We start from the raw sequence: 13303 nt of genomic DNA, 5'->3' as shown, positions 1-13303 counted from the left end.
TCCTCCGCTCCTGTAGGGGTGATATTGACTACAATCCCACTGCCATTAAGTGATGAAGTGCTCGCTGAATTTCCTACCGCATATTGCATCGAAATGATTTCTTAATGCTTTTTTTTCACAAGTAAAAACTACAGATGTCCACGACTGGTACTGTCTGGAAGATAAACTATAATAATCCACCCCTGGATATTGTACCAATATATTATTATTATTATTATTATTATTAGTTGCTGTCACTGGGTGACTATTTCATCAGATTTACGTTAGAATCAAATTTGTAGATCATCCCTACAAGTGATCCTACTGTACTGACTTGGAGTCGTTCTTCTGGTTTTCAAAATCGAACCATAACAGAACTTGACGAAAGTTGGTCGGTTTAATTATTTGTAGTACTATTTTTTTTTTAAATGTAAAACCAAAGTACGTTACATCTTTGGTTTTAATGAAGACACTGGTAAGATAAAGTTATCGTGTGCGGTGGAGACGCTACATGACCTACAAGTAGTTATTAACACCAGCAACCGAGGCGAGTTATAATATTTAGAAATGTTAAAATTTGGAAGAACACGGTCTCCCTTAATTGGAGAAGGTGGTGCGAGAGGTATTTCGTTAATCTGCGGGACTCAATTGGCTGGCAGAAGTGGTGATCACAAATTGTACTTGGATTTTCCTGAAGACGACGATGTTCAGTTTGACAGTAAGTATTTGTGCATTACAACACAGTCTACATACCAGGCATATTCTACTTTGCACTGTAGAGCAAATACGTGGACATTGGTTCCAACTGCCTTTGTAAATTACCATGTTTAAAATGTCACTTGGTAAAGAAATAACTAGTATTGGTTTATAGGGGAAACGGATACTACTTAATGTATCGTTACGATGCAGCTGATGATAATGTATCCTACGGACTAGGTTGTACAGGATATATTTTAAAATACTACATAATTTTCACCTAAGAACAGCTATTGTGCACAGAGCACTTATATAGTGCCTTGCAAAAGTATTCAGACCCCTGACCAATTCTCTCATATTACTGAATTACAAATGGTACATTGAAATTTTGTTCTGTTCGATACTTTATTTTAAAACACTTAAACTCAATCATTTATTGTAAGGTGACATTGGTTTTATGTTGGGAAATATTTTCAAGAAAAATAAAAAACTGAAATATCTTGCTTGCATAAGTATTCAACCCCCACACATTAATATTTGGTAGAGCCACCTTTCGCTGCAATAACAGCTTTAAGTCTTTTGGGGTAAGTATGTACCAGCTTTGCACACAATGTCAGAGTTATTTTGGCCCATTCTTCTTGGTAGATTTGCTCCAGGTTGTTCAGGTTGGTTTGAAGATGCTTGTGGACCGCAATTTTCAAATAGTGCCACAGATTCTCAATGGGATTGAGATCAGGACTTTGACTGGGCCACTGTAGGACATTCACCTTTTTGTTCTTGAGCCACTCCAATGTTGCTTTGGCCTTGTGCTTGGGATCATTGTCCTGCTGAAAGGTGAATTTCCTCCCAAGCTTCAGTTTTTTTTAGTGGACTGAAGCAGATTCTCTTGCAGTATTTGCCTGTATTTTGCTCCATCCATTATTCTTTCAATTGTAACAAGATGCCCAGTCCCTGCTGATGAGAAGCACCCCCACAACATGATGCTGCCACCAGCATGCTTCACTGTAGGGGTGGTTTGTCTTGAGGCATGGGCAGTGTTAGGTTTGCACCACACATAGAGCTTTGAGTTTTGGCTAAAAAGCTCTGTCTTGGTCTCATCTGACCACAAAACCTTTTCCCACATCGCAGCTGGGTCACTCTCATGCTTTCTGGCAAACTCCAGACGTGCTTTTAGATGGTACTTTGAGTAACGGCTTCTTTCTTGCCACCCTCCCATACAGGCCAGTGTTATGCAGAGCTCTTGATATGGTTGACTGGTGCACCATTACTCCACTCCCAGCCACTGAACTCTGTAGCTCCTTCAAAGTGATTGTTCAAAAGTCTCCTTCTTGTTTGAGTGCTGAGTTTTAAGGGACGGCCTTTTCTTGGCAGTGCCTGGATGGTGTGATGCAGCTTCCACTTCCTGATTATTGATCCAACTGCGCTCACTGGGATATCCAAACACTTGGATATTATTTTGTACCCTTTCCCTAATTTTGTATTACTTTATCTCTAACTTCTGTAGAATGGTCGTTTGGTCTTCATTTTCCTTCAGATTTACAGCCTTACCAATGATTCTTCAACAGTGGGGTTTTTATCCAGAAAATGTGACAGGAACTTTAATGGTTCACAGGTGGAGGCCAATAGTAAGGTAATTATGTCCTCGTTAGGGCAATTTCTTTCATCGGTGCAAACTGGGAGCTTTCACAGCACAGGGGTTGAATACTTATGCAAGCAAGATATTTCAGTTTTTTATTTTTCTTAAAAATATTTCCCAACATAAAACCAATGTCACCTTACAATAATTGATTCTGAGTTTCAGTGTTTAAAAATAAAATATCAAACAGAATTAAATTTCAATGTGCCATTTGTAATTCGGTAATACGAGAGAATTGGTCAGGGGTCTGAATACCTTTGCAAGGTGCTGTATGTATGTATATATATATATATATATATATATATATATATATATATATATATATATATATATATATATTATATAATTTTGACATAATTCAAAATCGCAAACATTAAAAAACTGCTGTTTTTACACAATTCATTAATAAAATCTCAACATTGGAATCATAGTGCTAGTAGGAAAATAAATACTTAAGTATATATGTTGCATTAAATCTGGTTAACAAATATGTACTTTCTTGTTACACATGCACATTAAGACTTTGGTGTTTCAAAGCATTGTTTGGGGTGTTTTTGTTTTTACCGAAACAAATATTGTCAGTTGCAAAGGGTGGCTGTGTGCTGCAGGATAGATAAGGTACCTCACCCATAAACGCCCTTTTCACAGACAAGACGCAGTATGGCGAATAAGCCTTGTTTATGTCTAGTTTTTCAAAACGAGCTTATGGTTTTTGCAAACTTTTCTCCTGAGATAAAATACTTGAAAACAGGCATAACATTTCTGTCGCAGTGTGCCACCAGGTATTGAGAAATAACTGAGCGGTCCTTGGTTTTAAAAAAGTTGGCTAACACTGACTGGTTATTCACAGCACATGAGTTTCTGGGTTTGTTTTCAGCTGCAGAGGTCATGTGTTGTTGTTGTTGTTGATTTTTTGTTGTTGTTTTTTTTACAGCCTCGGATTTGCCTGACGAATGTGAGGTTGTGATGGGCACCAAGAAGTATCCCTCGATGGCGGAGCTCAGTGCAGCGATTCCAAACCAGCTCCTCCTGGGGTCTCTGCTGGAACACCTGTGCAGCGTCTATGAGAAAGACCCACATCGCTCACGAGTTCTCTTTAAAGGTTGGTAAATACACAGCATTAGCTAACCATGCTCAGTCTTTGTTTCCCTATGTAGGGTGTTCTTAAAGAAGACTATAACATTGATTGCTAACACATTCCCTGATTATCTGCATGAGTAGATCTCACCCAACTCCCTTTGCAGCCTGTAAGCAGACCCTTATACTGTAATAGCAATACCATGAATACCCTCTATCCTCGTTGTCACTATTACATTATTAGTATTAAACAATCTTTGTTTGCTTGTTTATAGACACGTATTGCCCTGTGGTGGATATTCTAGTCATTTCCCTTTGCTTTTTTTGACCTCTTTACAGAGATATGTCATAAAATGGTTGCAATGGACTTGATTTCTCCTTATGCATTCAACGACGAGTTCAGTACTGTAAGGCTGCAGCACAACCAAGCTTTTGCAGAGCTACTCCAAGCAGCAAGCCGCACACTGCATCCACAGGTAGGGAAGCAGCCAGAACACAAGAGACTGTTGGAAACAGAAGACTTTTCATGCATTACTATATTAAATATTTACAGGCTTTCTAGCTGCTGTATATACATTCACTGCTTCATCCTCCCCTGTTGGATTTGGATATTTCAGAGTTTCTTAAATACATTGCACTGTGGAACACTTTCAGCTTTAGCTGGAGAGCCGAACATTTTATCTCTTTGTTTTCATGGCACGTTGTAGCCTGGATGTCTTCTGTTTATTTTCACTAACTTTTGCATTTTATGGCAACTTGTCTTTCCTTGATTTTAGGAACTGAGACTCACTGAGGCAGATTCCCATACGTTGAGGTATGTATCTTATATAAAAAAAAAATGCATGCATGTCCTACAATTTGTAGTTTTAGAAGAAATAAAATTAGATAATGTACAGTACAGACGAATGAAGGAAAATAAACCGATAGACTCAATGCCGTGATGTTTGGATATTTAAATAAAAAAATAATAGTACATCATTGCATCATTAACTATGTGGTAAGTGACATCACAAACACGTTAATAGATTTAAATAGAAATAAGTGAGTGTAGCTTCAAACAGACTTTTTATACATTATTTGTCACCATTTGAGTGAATTACGCATCCCGGTGAGCAAGTCTCTTTTCAATTTCTTTTTTTTCTCCCTTTATTATCATAGGAATAAAGACAGACTTTTCAAAGCACAGACATCTCGATACCTCAGTGAGTTTGAAGAGATTGTCAAGATTGGGAAAGGAAGCTATGGGAAAGTATTTAAGGTACTGCTGCTCACTTTCAGTTCTATATCAGAATTTGTTTTCTTGCTGAGGAAAGCAGACTGCTCCACTTTCTGTTATCTAAACTCTCACCAATACGAGCGGGACCTGACGATCTTACTGTGTCACTAAGGAGGACTATTTCCCTTTCAGGTAAAAAACAAGCTGGACGGTCAGTTTTACGCGGTGAAGAAGGTTATTATCAGGAAAGCTACAAGGGACGACTGTGTAAAGGTAGGCTGTTATTTAAACTGTTGTGGAGGATTGATTCCCTGTTGCATGGTCAGTGTGGTAGTGTTGACCTCTGGTAAGTGACGACAGCATGTATTTATTTATTTTTTGGCGCAGGTTCTCAGAGAAGTTAAAGTCCTGGCTGGTCTTCAGCATGCTAATATTGTGGGGTATCATACAGCCTGGATGGAGCATGTTAAACCACTGCTGGTAACAGGTACGCTTTTGTGTAGATTTACCAGTACACCCAGTACACTTCTCCCATATCAAGAGTTTTTGTATAGCGATATTACATCATTTTATTTTAAATACATTTGAAATGTTAGGCATGTATTACTATGTCTTTGTGAGGATTCTATAAAGTATTCTGGCATACAAATGCCCCGCTTAATATCGGAATTTCACTTTATGTACAGTACACTCAACAAAACATTAAAGTTAACACAAGACTGTACTTTACACAAACGTTTTCTCTGGAGGATTTTGTCTGCTTTACTAAGGGTGTCAGATGTGTATGAACAGTGACAGAGGGTGATTTCTTTTTCATAAGTAAGTCTGCCATGGTGTAGACGCATTATTGCAGACTGAGCTGATACTTGACCCCATCTTCGTGATTCTGTTTTAAATTGACCCTCTCTGTTCTTAATCTTTAGCGTCGTCGTCCTGTTCTCATAAGTTGCCAGCACTGGAGAAGCCTTCAGAGCAAGAAGAGTATGTAAAGAGTTTTGGTTTAATAGGACATCAGAAATAAAAAAAACAAAAAAAAAGGATGGCCATTTTTCAAAATAAGCTGATGTTTTTCAACATGAGCTTTTCATACAAAATTAGCTAATGTGGTACATTGTATAGTGTTTGTGGTTAGTATGTGTTTTCTTTGGTCAGAAACATAACCATAGACATATATGGGCTAGATTCATTAAAACATTGATAGGAAAGTTTGAACCAGTGTTTTTTCCCAAAATGAAAAACAAGATGTTCTTTTTTTGGAAAAGACAGTAAAGAGGAATTACTGACCTGACACATTTCTTTCCCCCCCTCTATGCACAGTGTGGAAAGTTGCAGCTCTTCTATAGTCTTCGCCAACTCCAGCGCTTCAGCTGGCGCTGAAGAAGCACTACCCAAACTAGACTGGCCACGGGCCAGTTCACAGGGTCCCTCAGCATCTCGGAGGGTCAACGGGTCCCTAGAGGAGAAGCTTGGCCTCCTGAGTTTATCTGGACGCTGTCGTAAAGGATTGATGGAGTCCGAGGAGATGATTCCTTGTGCGTACATTGGGTCTCCCAGGACTGAAGCATTCGATGCAGACAGGAGCTCGGGTGGGTCTGTGCACACAGACTGGGGAGACTGGATCAATAACAGCTGCAGAGGGAGCGACAGCCAGCTCTGGAGCGAACAGTGCCCACAGAAGGACAGGCGTCTACACAGATACTCGGAGGTATGGGTCTCCACACGTGCACAGCAGTACAGCTTTCTGTTAAATAAAAAGTTTGCTCTTTAATCTGTCAGTGAAGATTAGTCACACGGACCAAGGCTCTGTATCGCCTTAAATGTCTCACAGACTCTTAAATTGTAACAAATACCATGTCTACAAATGTGCTTTTCTTTTTCTAGTGGTTTAGATAAAAAGATGTAATGTATAATAATTATGTAAAATTATGTAAAAGATGCTAAATGTATAGTGTTGGAAGTTGAAGAGTGTTTTCCATATATGTGTGTGTATATATATATGATATATGATGTATATGATATATATATAATGGATTTTGTTTTTAGGTGCAGTTCCACCTCATGCTATACATGCAGATGCAGCTCTGTGAGATCTCTCTGCGGGACTGGATTTTAAACAGAAACATGGGGCCAAGAGAAAACTCTGCTACTAAAGGTGAGGTAGTCAGGACACTGTTAAATGTTATTAAAATTGTATACTTTATACATTTAAACTCTACACGGCAGTGCCAACAAAAACATAGAAGAATAAAAGTAAACGGCAACTGTTTTTAGTGCTTGTCGTCACAAATGCTGCTGTGACTCATTTACTGTCCCGGATGTAGCTTATTTGCGCAAAATATCTACCTGTGGAACAGGTAAACTGTACAGAATTAAACTGTACTGTAGTATGTATTAAACTGTACATATTAAATGCAAAGCATCTGCCTGTGGAACAGGAAAACTGTACATATTAAACAGTATATACGTTAGAAGCGACTCGGTTTTAACCAGAGTAATTCCCCATTGAAGCCCATGTTGTCTGGCAGGGACACGCCTCCTCAATACGGTGTAAACTCCATTCTAACAGGATCTCTTATAAGTGGAGTGCACCTGTATATTTGTTTGTGACAAAAAGTAGCAGACTGTGACACACATTTTCACTGGAACAGTGCACCACTTGAGCTATGTGGTCCAATGCATATTTCAGGCCAGTCTATAATCTTCTGGCCAGGGAACTACATAGTTCTATGCACTATTAAGACTTTTATTTTTTTTTAAATTTCACCATATTTGCATAAGCACCTAGGTATGCTAAGAAGAAAGTATATGTAATATAAATCCATGTATTTAATTACCAGATCCCTACTGCCTTGTTGATGCTGAACGCACAATAAGCATCTTTCATGAAATACTGAAAGGTGTAGATTACATTCACTCCAGGGGAGTCATGCACAGAGACTTAAAGGTGAGTTATTCAAAAAATATTTACTGTTTACTAAGGTAGAAAACTAGCAAGAAACAACTTGGTTTTGGGTAGCAGTGGTTAAATGGTTTCTCTGATTAAACACTTGCTTGAGTTTATTAAATTGGTCAAGAATGTATTGAATGTAAATTCATGGTGGATGGAACGCTATTAGATTATAGGCATTATGCCAACCCCTCCCACCTCCAGAACAGAGGGATGAAGCTTTATTTAATTCCAGGTCTGGTCTTTATTAGTACATTGGCAGTCTCATGACACTGCTTAGTGTACATGAGCAATGAGAGCTACGGAGGTGAAGCCTGTTCCAGCAAGTTCATGTCACTAAAGGTGTGTGTCAGCTCTTCATGAAGTGATGGAAACGTCCCTCTGACTGGGCCAGCTATGTTCACGCGTTGGGAGTAATCCTGACAGCTGTAGACAAAGTCCAACACAGTTTTGGGTAGGATCAGCTTCAGCTCGTCCTTGTGCTTCTCCCCGTAACGCTTGCGGACTTCAATCCTGCAGATATCCTGCAGGTCCAAGGGCTGCTGGGTGAGGTGTAGCAGGAAGTCTTTCTGATCCTGGCACTCAGGATAGAGCAGCCCGCTGGGCAGGATGCCATCGCTATTGGTGATCCTCAGCGGGTAGGTGAGGGTGAGCAGCTTGTTCAGGAGGGACGTGTTCTTCAGGTTGAGGCATCGTTCTAGGAAAAGGAAAAGGCAGTTCTCCCCAGCTTTGGTCAGGAGGTTCACGTCCGCTTCGAATTTCAGCAGCAGGTCCACAATCGCCTCCCTGCCCCCGCAGCAGGCCTCGTGGAGGGGGGACCTGCCGCTCTTATCTTGCGTGTTGGGCTTGGCGCCGCGATCCAGCAGCTGATGGATGCAGCACAAGTCGACAGCCAGGAGCTTGCCCCCCTTGGTGGAGGCCGTGGTGATGGCGAGGTGCAGAGCGGTGCTCCCGGAGTGCGGGATGCTGGTGTTCACGTCGGCGCCAAAGTGGACAAGCCGCTCAGTCATGTCCCTGTTCAGGATCCCCGCCGCCATGTGCAGGGGGGTCATGCCAAAGCGGTCCACAGCGTTTGTGTCGGCGCCATAGCTGGACAGGATTCCCACAGCCGGGGTGGCCCCGTAGCGCACGGCGAGATGTAGGGCGGTGTGCCGGCTGTCACTCGCCACCTCGGCGTTGAGGTCAACTCCAAACTGGCACAGCACCCTGAGGCATGCCTCTGTGCGGCTCTGCATGGCCGCCATGGCACGCTGGAACTTGGTCCGAGGCTCTGCCCAAATAGCAGCGATGGTTGGCCAGTGTGCGATCACCAGGTGCAGGGCTGTTCTGCCCCTTAGATCCCTGTGGGCAGCAAACAAGCATTGATCCATACATACATATACCTATATATGTATGTGTATGTATATACATGTATACACATCATGGAAACAACAAATTATTTACAGCAAGACTAGGAATTTGGATTGTATTGCCCATTTTTCCTTACTCAGACCCCTTACTTACTAAATACCCAGGTGTCTCTGAATACATAATTGTCATCTCTTTAAAAATATGCAAAAGATGTTAATGAGCAATTAATCGCACAAGTATAATAATACCCCAGAGTGTTCTCATTTTTCTCTGTTAAAACTGGGGATAGGGAGTTTGTTGTCGGGTAACTAAATATCTTGGTATTCCTGAACAGAAAATTGTCTCTCTTAAAAATACGCAAAATATTTGAATAAGCAGTCTATCCCACAAGTGCTGAATGGCTGGGTATGATGTTTTCTTGTCATTTTACTGTCAAAAATAGGTTTCTGGCCAAGGACTGCATTAAATGTACCAGTCCTGGCAGTACCCACTCCTGTGATATTTATACACAGTTCCACACACAATGTTCATGATGTGTTTATTAAGCATAGCGATCGAAATGCTGTAATGAAATAATGCCCAACTGATAATTCTTGACAAGTTTAATCACAAAATCGAATTCAAGTCATGAATGATACAAATCCATGGAAGGATTGCTTGGCTGAGCCTACCTGACTTCGGGATTGGCTCCTGACTGAAGTAAGCATTCCAAACTCCTTTCTTTCCGGTAGGTGGCAGCCAGATGGATCGGGAGGACTGCCAGACCCTAAAGTGTACATTTCAATTGCTCTGATATTGTAACATACAGGAGTGGCATTCTTTAGTTCATTACATTGAATATATTTGAAGAATTGCTGACTCAAACTCTAATTAATTATGGCTTTATATTTGTTCTTTGAGGATCAGGACAAGAAGAAATAAACAACATAAAAACTGACCCTGATTACTGTAATTACCAGTAACGTTACCTGTGTTTGAAGCGTCGGGAAAGAGGCGCAGTTCTTCCAAATATTGATTGGTTCATTCACCGGGTGAATCTTTAACAAGTTGCCGATGCAACCTGACTCCCCTTTCACTATCGCTTCGTGAAGCTTGGCGTGAATATTATTGGAATTAATTTGGCAATCGCACAACTTTTCCTGCCGGTCAAGCATAGGCGGTCTGTAATGCTTGCAGTAAGGGTTAGCACAGCCCTTATTAGCATTGCCCATTAAGAAATCTTATTGTTCCAATTATTGAGTTAATTAAAAAAAAAAAAAAAAAAAAAAAAAAAAAAAAAAAAAAAAAAAAACCGAAAATCGTTGGCATAGCTACAGCCCCGGTCGTGACTGTGTAATTGTTGAGGGAAGTGTAGGTGTGCAGATTGTAGTTTAAGCGTTTTGAGTTGTTTGGAATTATGACGTCATACATGTATCCATGTTACTTTTGTGAAAGTCCTCTGTTAATAATCTGTAATGAACATTGAAGCGCTTGGTCCCGCTGTAACTGTGTCGTTTACCCCTTCCATAATTATATATGTATATGAAGAAGAAAAAAAACTTAAGACACCTCAAACCAAACTGGCTAGGTTTTTATAAAACAGATGAAACAGTACCTGTGCTTGCAACGCCGGGATGTAGGCGCAGTTTTTCCAAACATTGATGGGCACATTGACGGGATGAATCTTCAGTAAGTTATTAATACTCCCTGTCTCTCCTCTTACGACTGCATCGTGCAGTTTTGCATTAAGGATGTTGTAGTTTAGCTGACAGTCGCACTGTATTCTCTTTTTTTGTTGCATGGATGTATAGTAATTCTTACAGTAAGGGTTAACATTGCCCATTTAATAAACGAATTAAAAAAACTGAAAGATTAAAAAAAGGTTTTTGATGTTGGTTGTGACGACACACCATAGTAACTGTTGCTATGTGGTTCAAAACAAATCCGCATTTTCATTGGAAATGCTTCAAATATGTAAATGGTTTGAGAAATATGTACACCTCGACTCAACGTGGATATTATCCCATTGAATGTGCAAGGTAAATGGGATATTTAATTATTGTGTACACATAGTAGGCTATCCTAAAGCATAAAACTCGAGTTTCTTTTTTTTCTCACACTAATACAGTAAAGCAAAAGAGTATTACAGCAATTCCCAAGAAAAAGGATGGGTCATTATTACCAAACATCGTGACTGCCCCAATGATGGAAGGATTGTTTGTGGTTTTTAGTGGCAATTGCACGCCTTTGATCTTTAAAAATAAATAAATAAAAACGTTTATATAAATAATTATGGTTTCGACATAACTGTCTTTTTAAAAGTCAACTCTGTTTCACAATGACAATCGGAAGCATGATGCAAATCTGTAAAGATCCTGAAAGCCGATGTTTTTGTTTGTGAGGCTCCCTCTAGAGGCCAATATTGGTCTAGGCGCAAAAGATTCAATTTTTCACTGAATGAGTGTGAGCAACAGGTGTACTCTTTTTAGATGTTGTTACAATGAAACAAAATTAAAAAATAAAACAACATTTGTTTAATCAGTTAACACCAGAATCTAAAAACGTATTGCCCTTTTTCAGCCGAGAAACATTTTCCTTCATGGACACGACTGCCATGTCCGTATTGGTGATTTCGGGCTTGCTTGCAGAGATATGATCATTGAAGATAACGAACAGCTGTCTCCAACTACAGAGACCAGCGGTAAGGAACTAAAACGTCCCGTTCTTGCGAGTACTATAACATCCACTCCAGTAGAAAAGATATATAAATACAGCAGTGCATTTTACTAAAGACATGCTGCACTGAACATCCAAAAGAAAAATCCACAAACAAACTTTTTTGTTTTTGTTTCTGTGTGCATTTACTCATGAAGAGTACACTTTAAGAGTGCCTTGAGAGGATTGTAGAAATGTGGTATTTAGTACCACGCATATCATTTTGTAGTTTCTTGGATTACATGATGTTAAATAAAAGATCATATTATTATTATTATTTTATGTATCAATCCTAAAATTCTGCTAACATTTTGGTCATAGCTGTATATGTTCTGTGTATTCAGGTTCTGCACATACCTCGGGCGTTGGAACTTACGTTTATGCTGCACCGGAACAGCTTGAAGGATCCTATTACGACTCAAAGGTGCCCCCCTTGAATCTGGATATTTCTTTGCAACTCTATGAAAGTTTAATAATATGCAAAGTTTAATGAGAAATGTATTGCAGGTATTAAAAAAAATATGAAACGACTCAATACAACTGTACAAACTGGCCAGGATTTACTTTCAACCTCATGCCAGTAATATTTTCCTTATGTGTAATTCTTACTGAAGTTTGTGTTTTGCAACTAATGGGCATAGTCTGAAAATACATTTGATCACAAGCTCCAAATATATATGTATACTGTGATGCCTGAAGGGTTAGAAAGGAATAAATAGTAAAAATAAGTGAGTGCAGGTGTCGTGGCATCAAAAACCTAGAAGTACCTCCACTGTTTCAAACGCTTGACAAGCGTATGTTAAACATACCGAAACATTGGGAAGTTGGCTCTGTTGAGCAACAGCTTATATATTTGTATACACAGGAAACTACATAGTCACCCAGTATTAACATGTTGCTGAGTGCCACACCTGTGCCTGTGTCTTGCTTTGCAGTCTGATATGTACAGCGTGGGCATTCTGGCTCTGGAGCTGTTCCTTCCTTTTGGAACAGAGATGGAGAGGGTGAAGACCCTGACTGCACTCCGGGAGGGGAGGATTCCCGGCTCCTTCACTCAGCAGTGGCCTGTTCTCACTAAACACATCAAGCTGCTGATCAGCAAGGCGCCTTCCTGCAGACCGAGTGCAGCACAGCTGCTGCAGAGCGAACTCTTTCACCACACAGAAGAGGTGAGGATTGTCCGGGTGTGGCTGCACCCTCCCTTTCCCACCCTGTTTGTTGCATGTATTGCAACCTAGAATGTTGTCTTGAAACATTTTGCTTTTGTCAATATTACATTTTAATACTGATTTCGCTTTCACGATGAACTGATTAAAAATGTTCTTAGTAGAACAAATTGTAATTTAATGGTATTTTGTTTTTGTTTCTGTGGCAGGTTATTCTTAATTTGCAAAGGAAAGTAGAAGAACAGAGAGAAGAAATTGTGAAGCTGAAGGAACAGATCAGTCTGCTTCAGAAAGGCCAGGGACAATTGGACAAGACTACTTAAAAGCTGCATGAATCGAATGTATGGCACTGTGAAATAGGCTTTTTACAATTTCAAGCAGTAAAAATCTATTGCAAAATATTTAATTATTATATTCAGGTTTTTTTTATGCTTGTACTGTATTCCTAGCTGTAAAGAGCTTCAAATAAACATAGAGGGGTATTTGGAATTTACTAGAACACCCTTTTACATTCATTTAGACCTCTCAAAACAAAATGTGCA

At 39.8% G+C, this 13303-nt stretch overlaps 2 protein-coding genes across 2 annotated transcripts; one reads left to right on the top strand and one right to left on the bottom strand.

Moving 5' to 3' along the window:
* The first annotated feature begins 27 nt into the window (after positions 1-27).
* eif2ak1 (eukaryotic translation initiation factor 2-alpha kinase 1) lies at positions 28-13266 on the top strand. The gene is made up of 15 exons (XM_041230224.1): positions 28-697; positions 3246-3413; positions 3728-3864; positions 4165-4202; positions 4547-4646; positions 4797-4877; positions 4992-5091; positions 5528-5585; positions 5922-6309; positions 6648-6756; positions 7442-7548; positions 11461-11581; positions 11940-12019; positions 12531-12764; positions 12971-13266. The coding sequence occupies exons 1-15, from the start codon at positions 547-549 to the stop codon at positions 13082-13084; spliced, it is 1986 nt and encodes a 661-aa protein (XP_041086158.1). The 5' UTR covers positions 28-546; the 3' UTR covers positions 13085-13266.
* On the bottom strand, positions 7558-8994 carry LOC121301094 (ankyrin repeat domain-containing protein 61-like). Its single transcript, XM_041230225.1, has one exon. The coding sequence runs from the start codon at positions 8919-8921 to the stop codon at positions 7851-7853; it is 1071 nt and encodes a 356-aa protein (XP_041086159.1). The 5' UTR covers positions 8922-8994; the 3' UTR covers positions 7558-7850.
* Positions 13267-13303: the final 37 nt, after the last annotated feature.

This window comes from Polyodon spathula, chromosome 26, assembly GCF_017654505.1.
Source record: "Polyodon spathula isolate WHYD16114869_AA chromosome 26, ASM1765450v1, whole genome shotgun sequence".
NCBI classification, from domain to species: Eukaryota; Metazoa; Chordata; class Actinopteri; order Acipenseriformes; family Polyodontidae; genus Polyodon; species Polyodon spathula.
Note: the sequence above shows the minus strand (reverse complement) of the source record. Positions and strands in the feature narration are given on the sequence as shown.

Bases quoted from the DNA above. Each gene is read 5' to 3' on its own strand.
- LOC121301094 (XM_041230225.1), bottom strand. From the start codon at position 8,921: ATGGATCAATGCTTGTTTGCTGCCCACAGGGATCTAAGGGGCAGAACA.
- eif2ak1 (XM_041230224.1), top strand. From the start codon at position 547: ATGTTAAAATTTGGAAGAACACGGTCTCCCTTAATTGGAGAAGGTGGT. The intron at 4,203-4,546 runs GTATGTATCTTA...TTATTATCATAG, and splicing joins GCAGATTCCCATACGTTGAG to GAATAAAGACAGACTTTTCA. The intron at 11,582-11,939 runs GTAAGGAACTAA...CTGTGTATTCAG, and splicing joins TCCAACTACAGAGACCAGCG to GTTCTGCACATACCTCGGGC.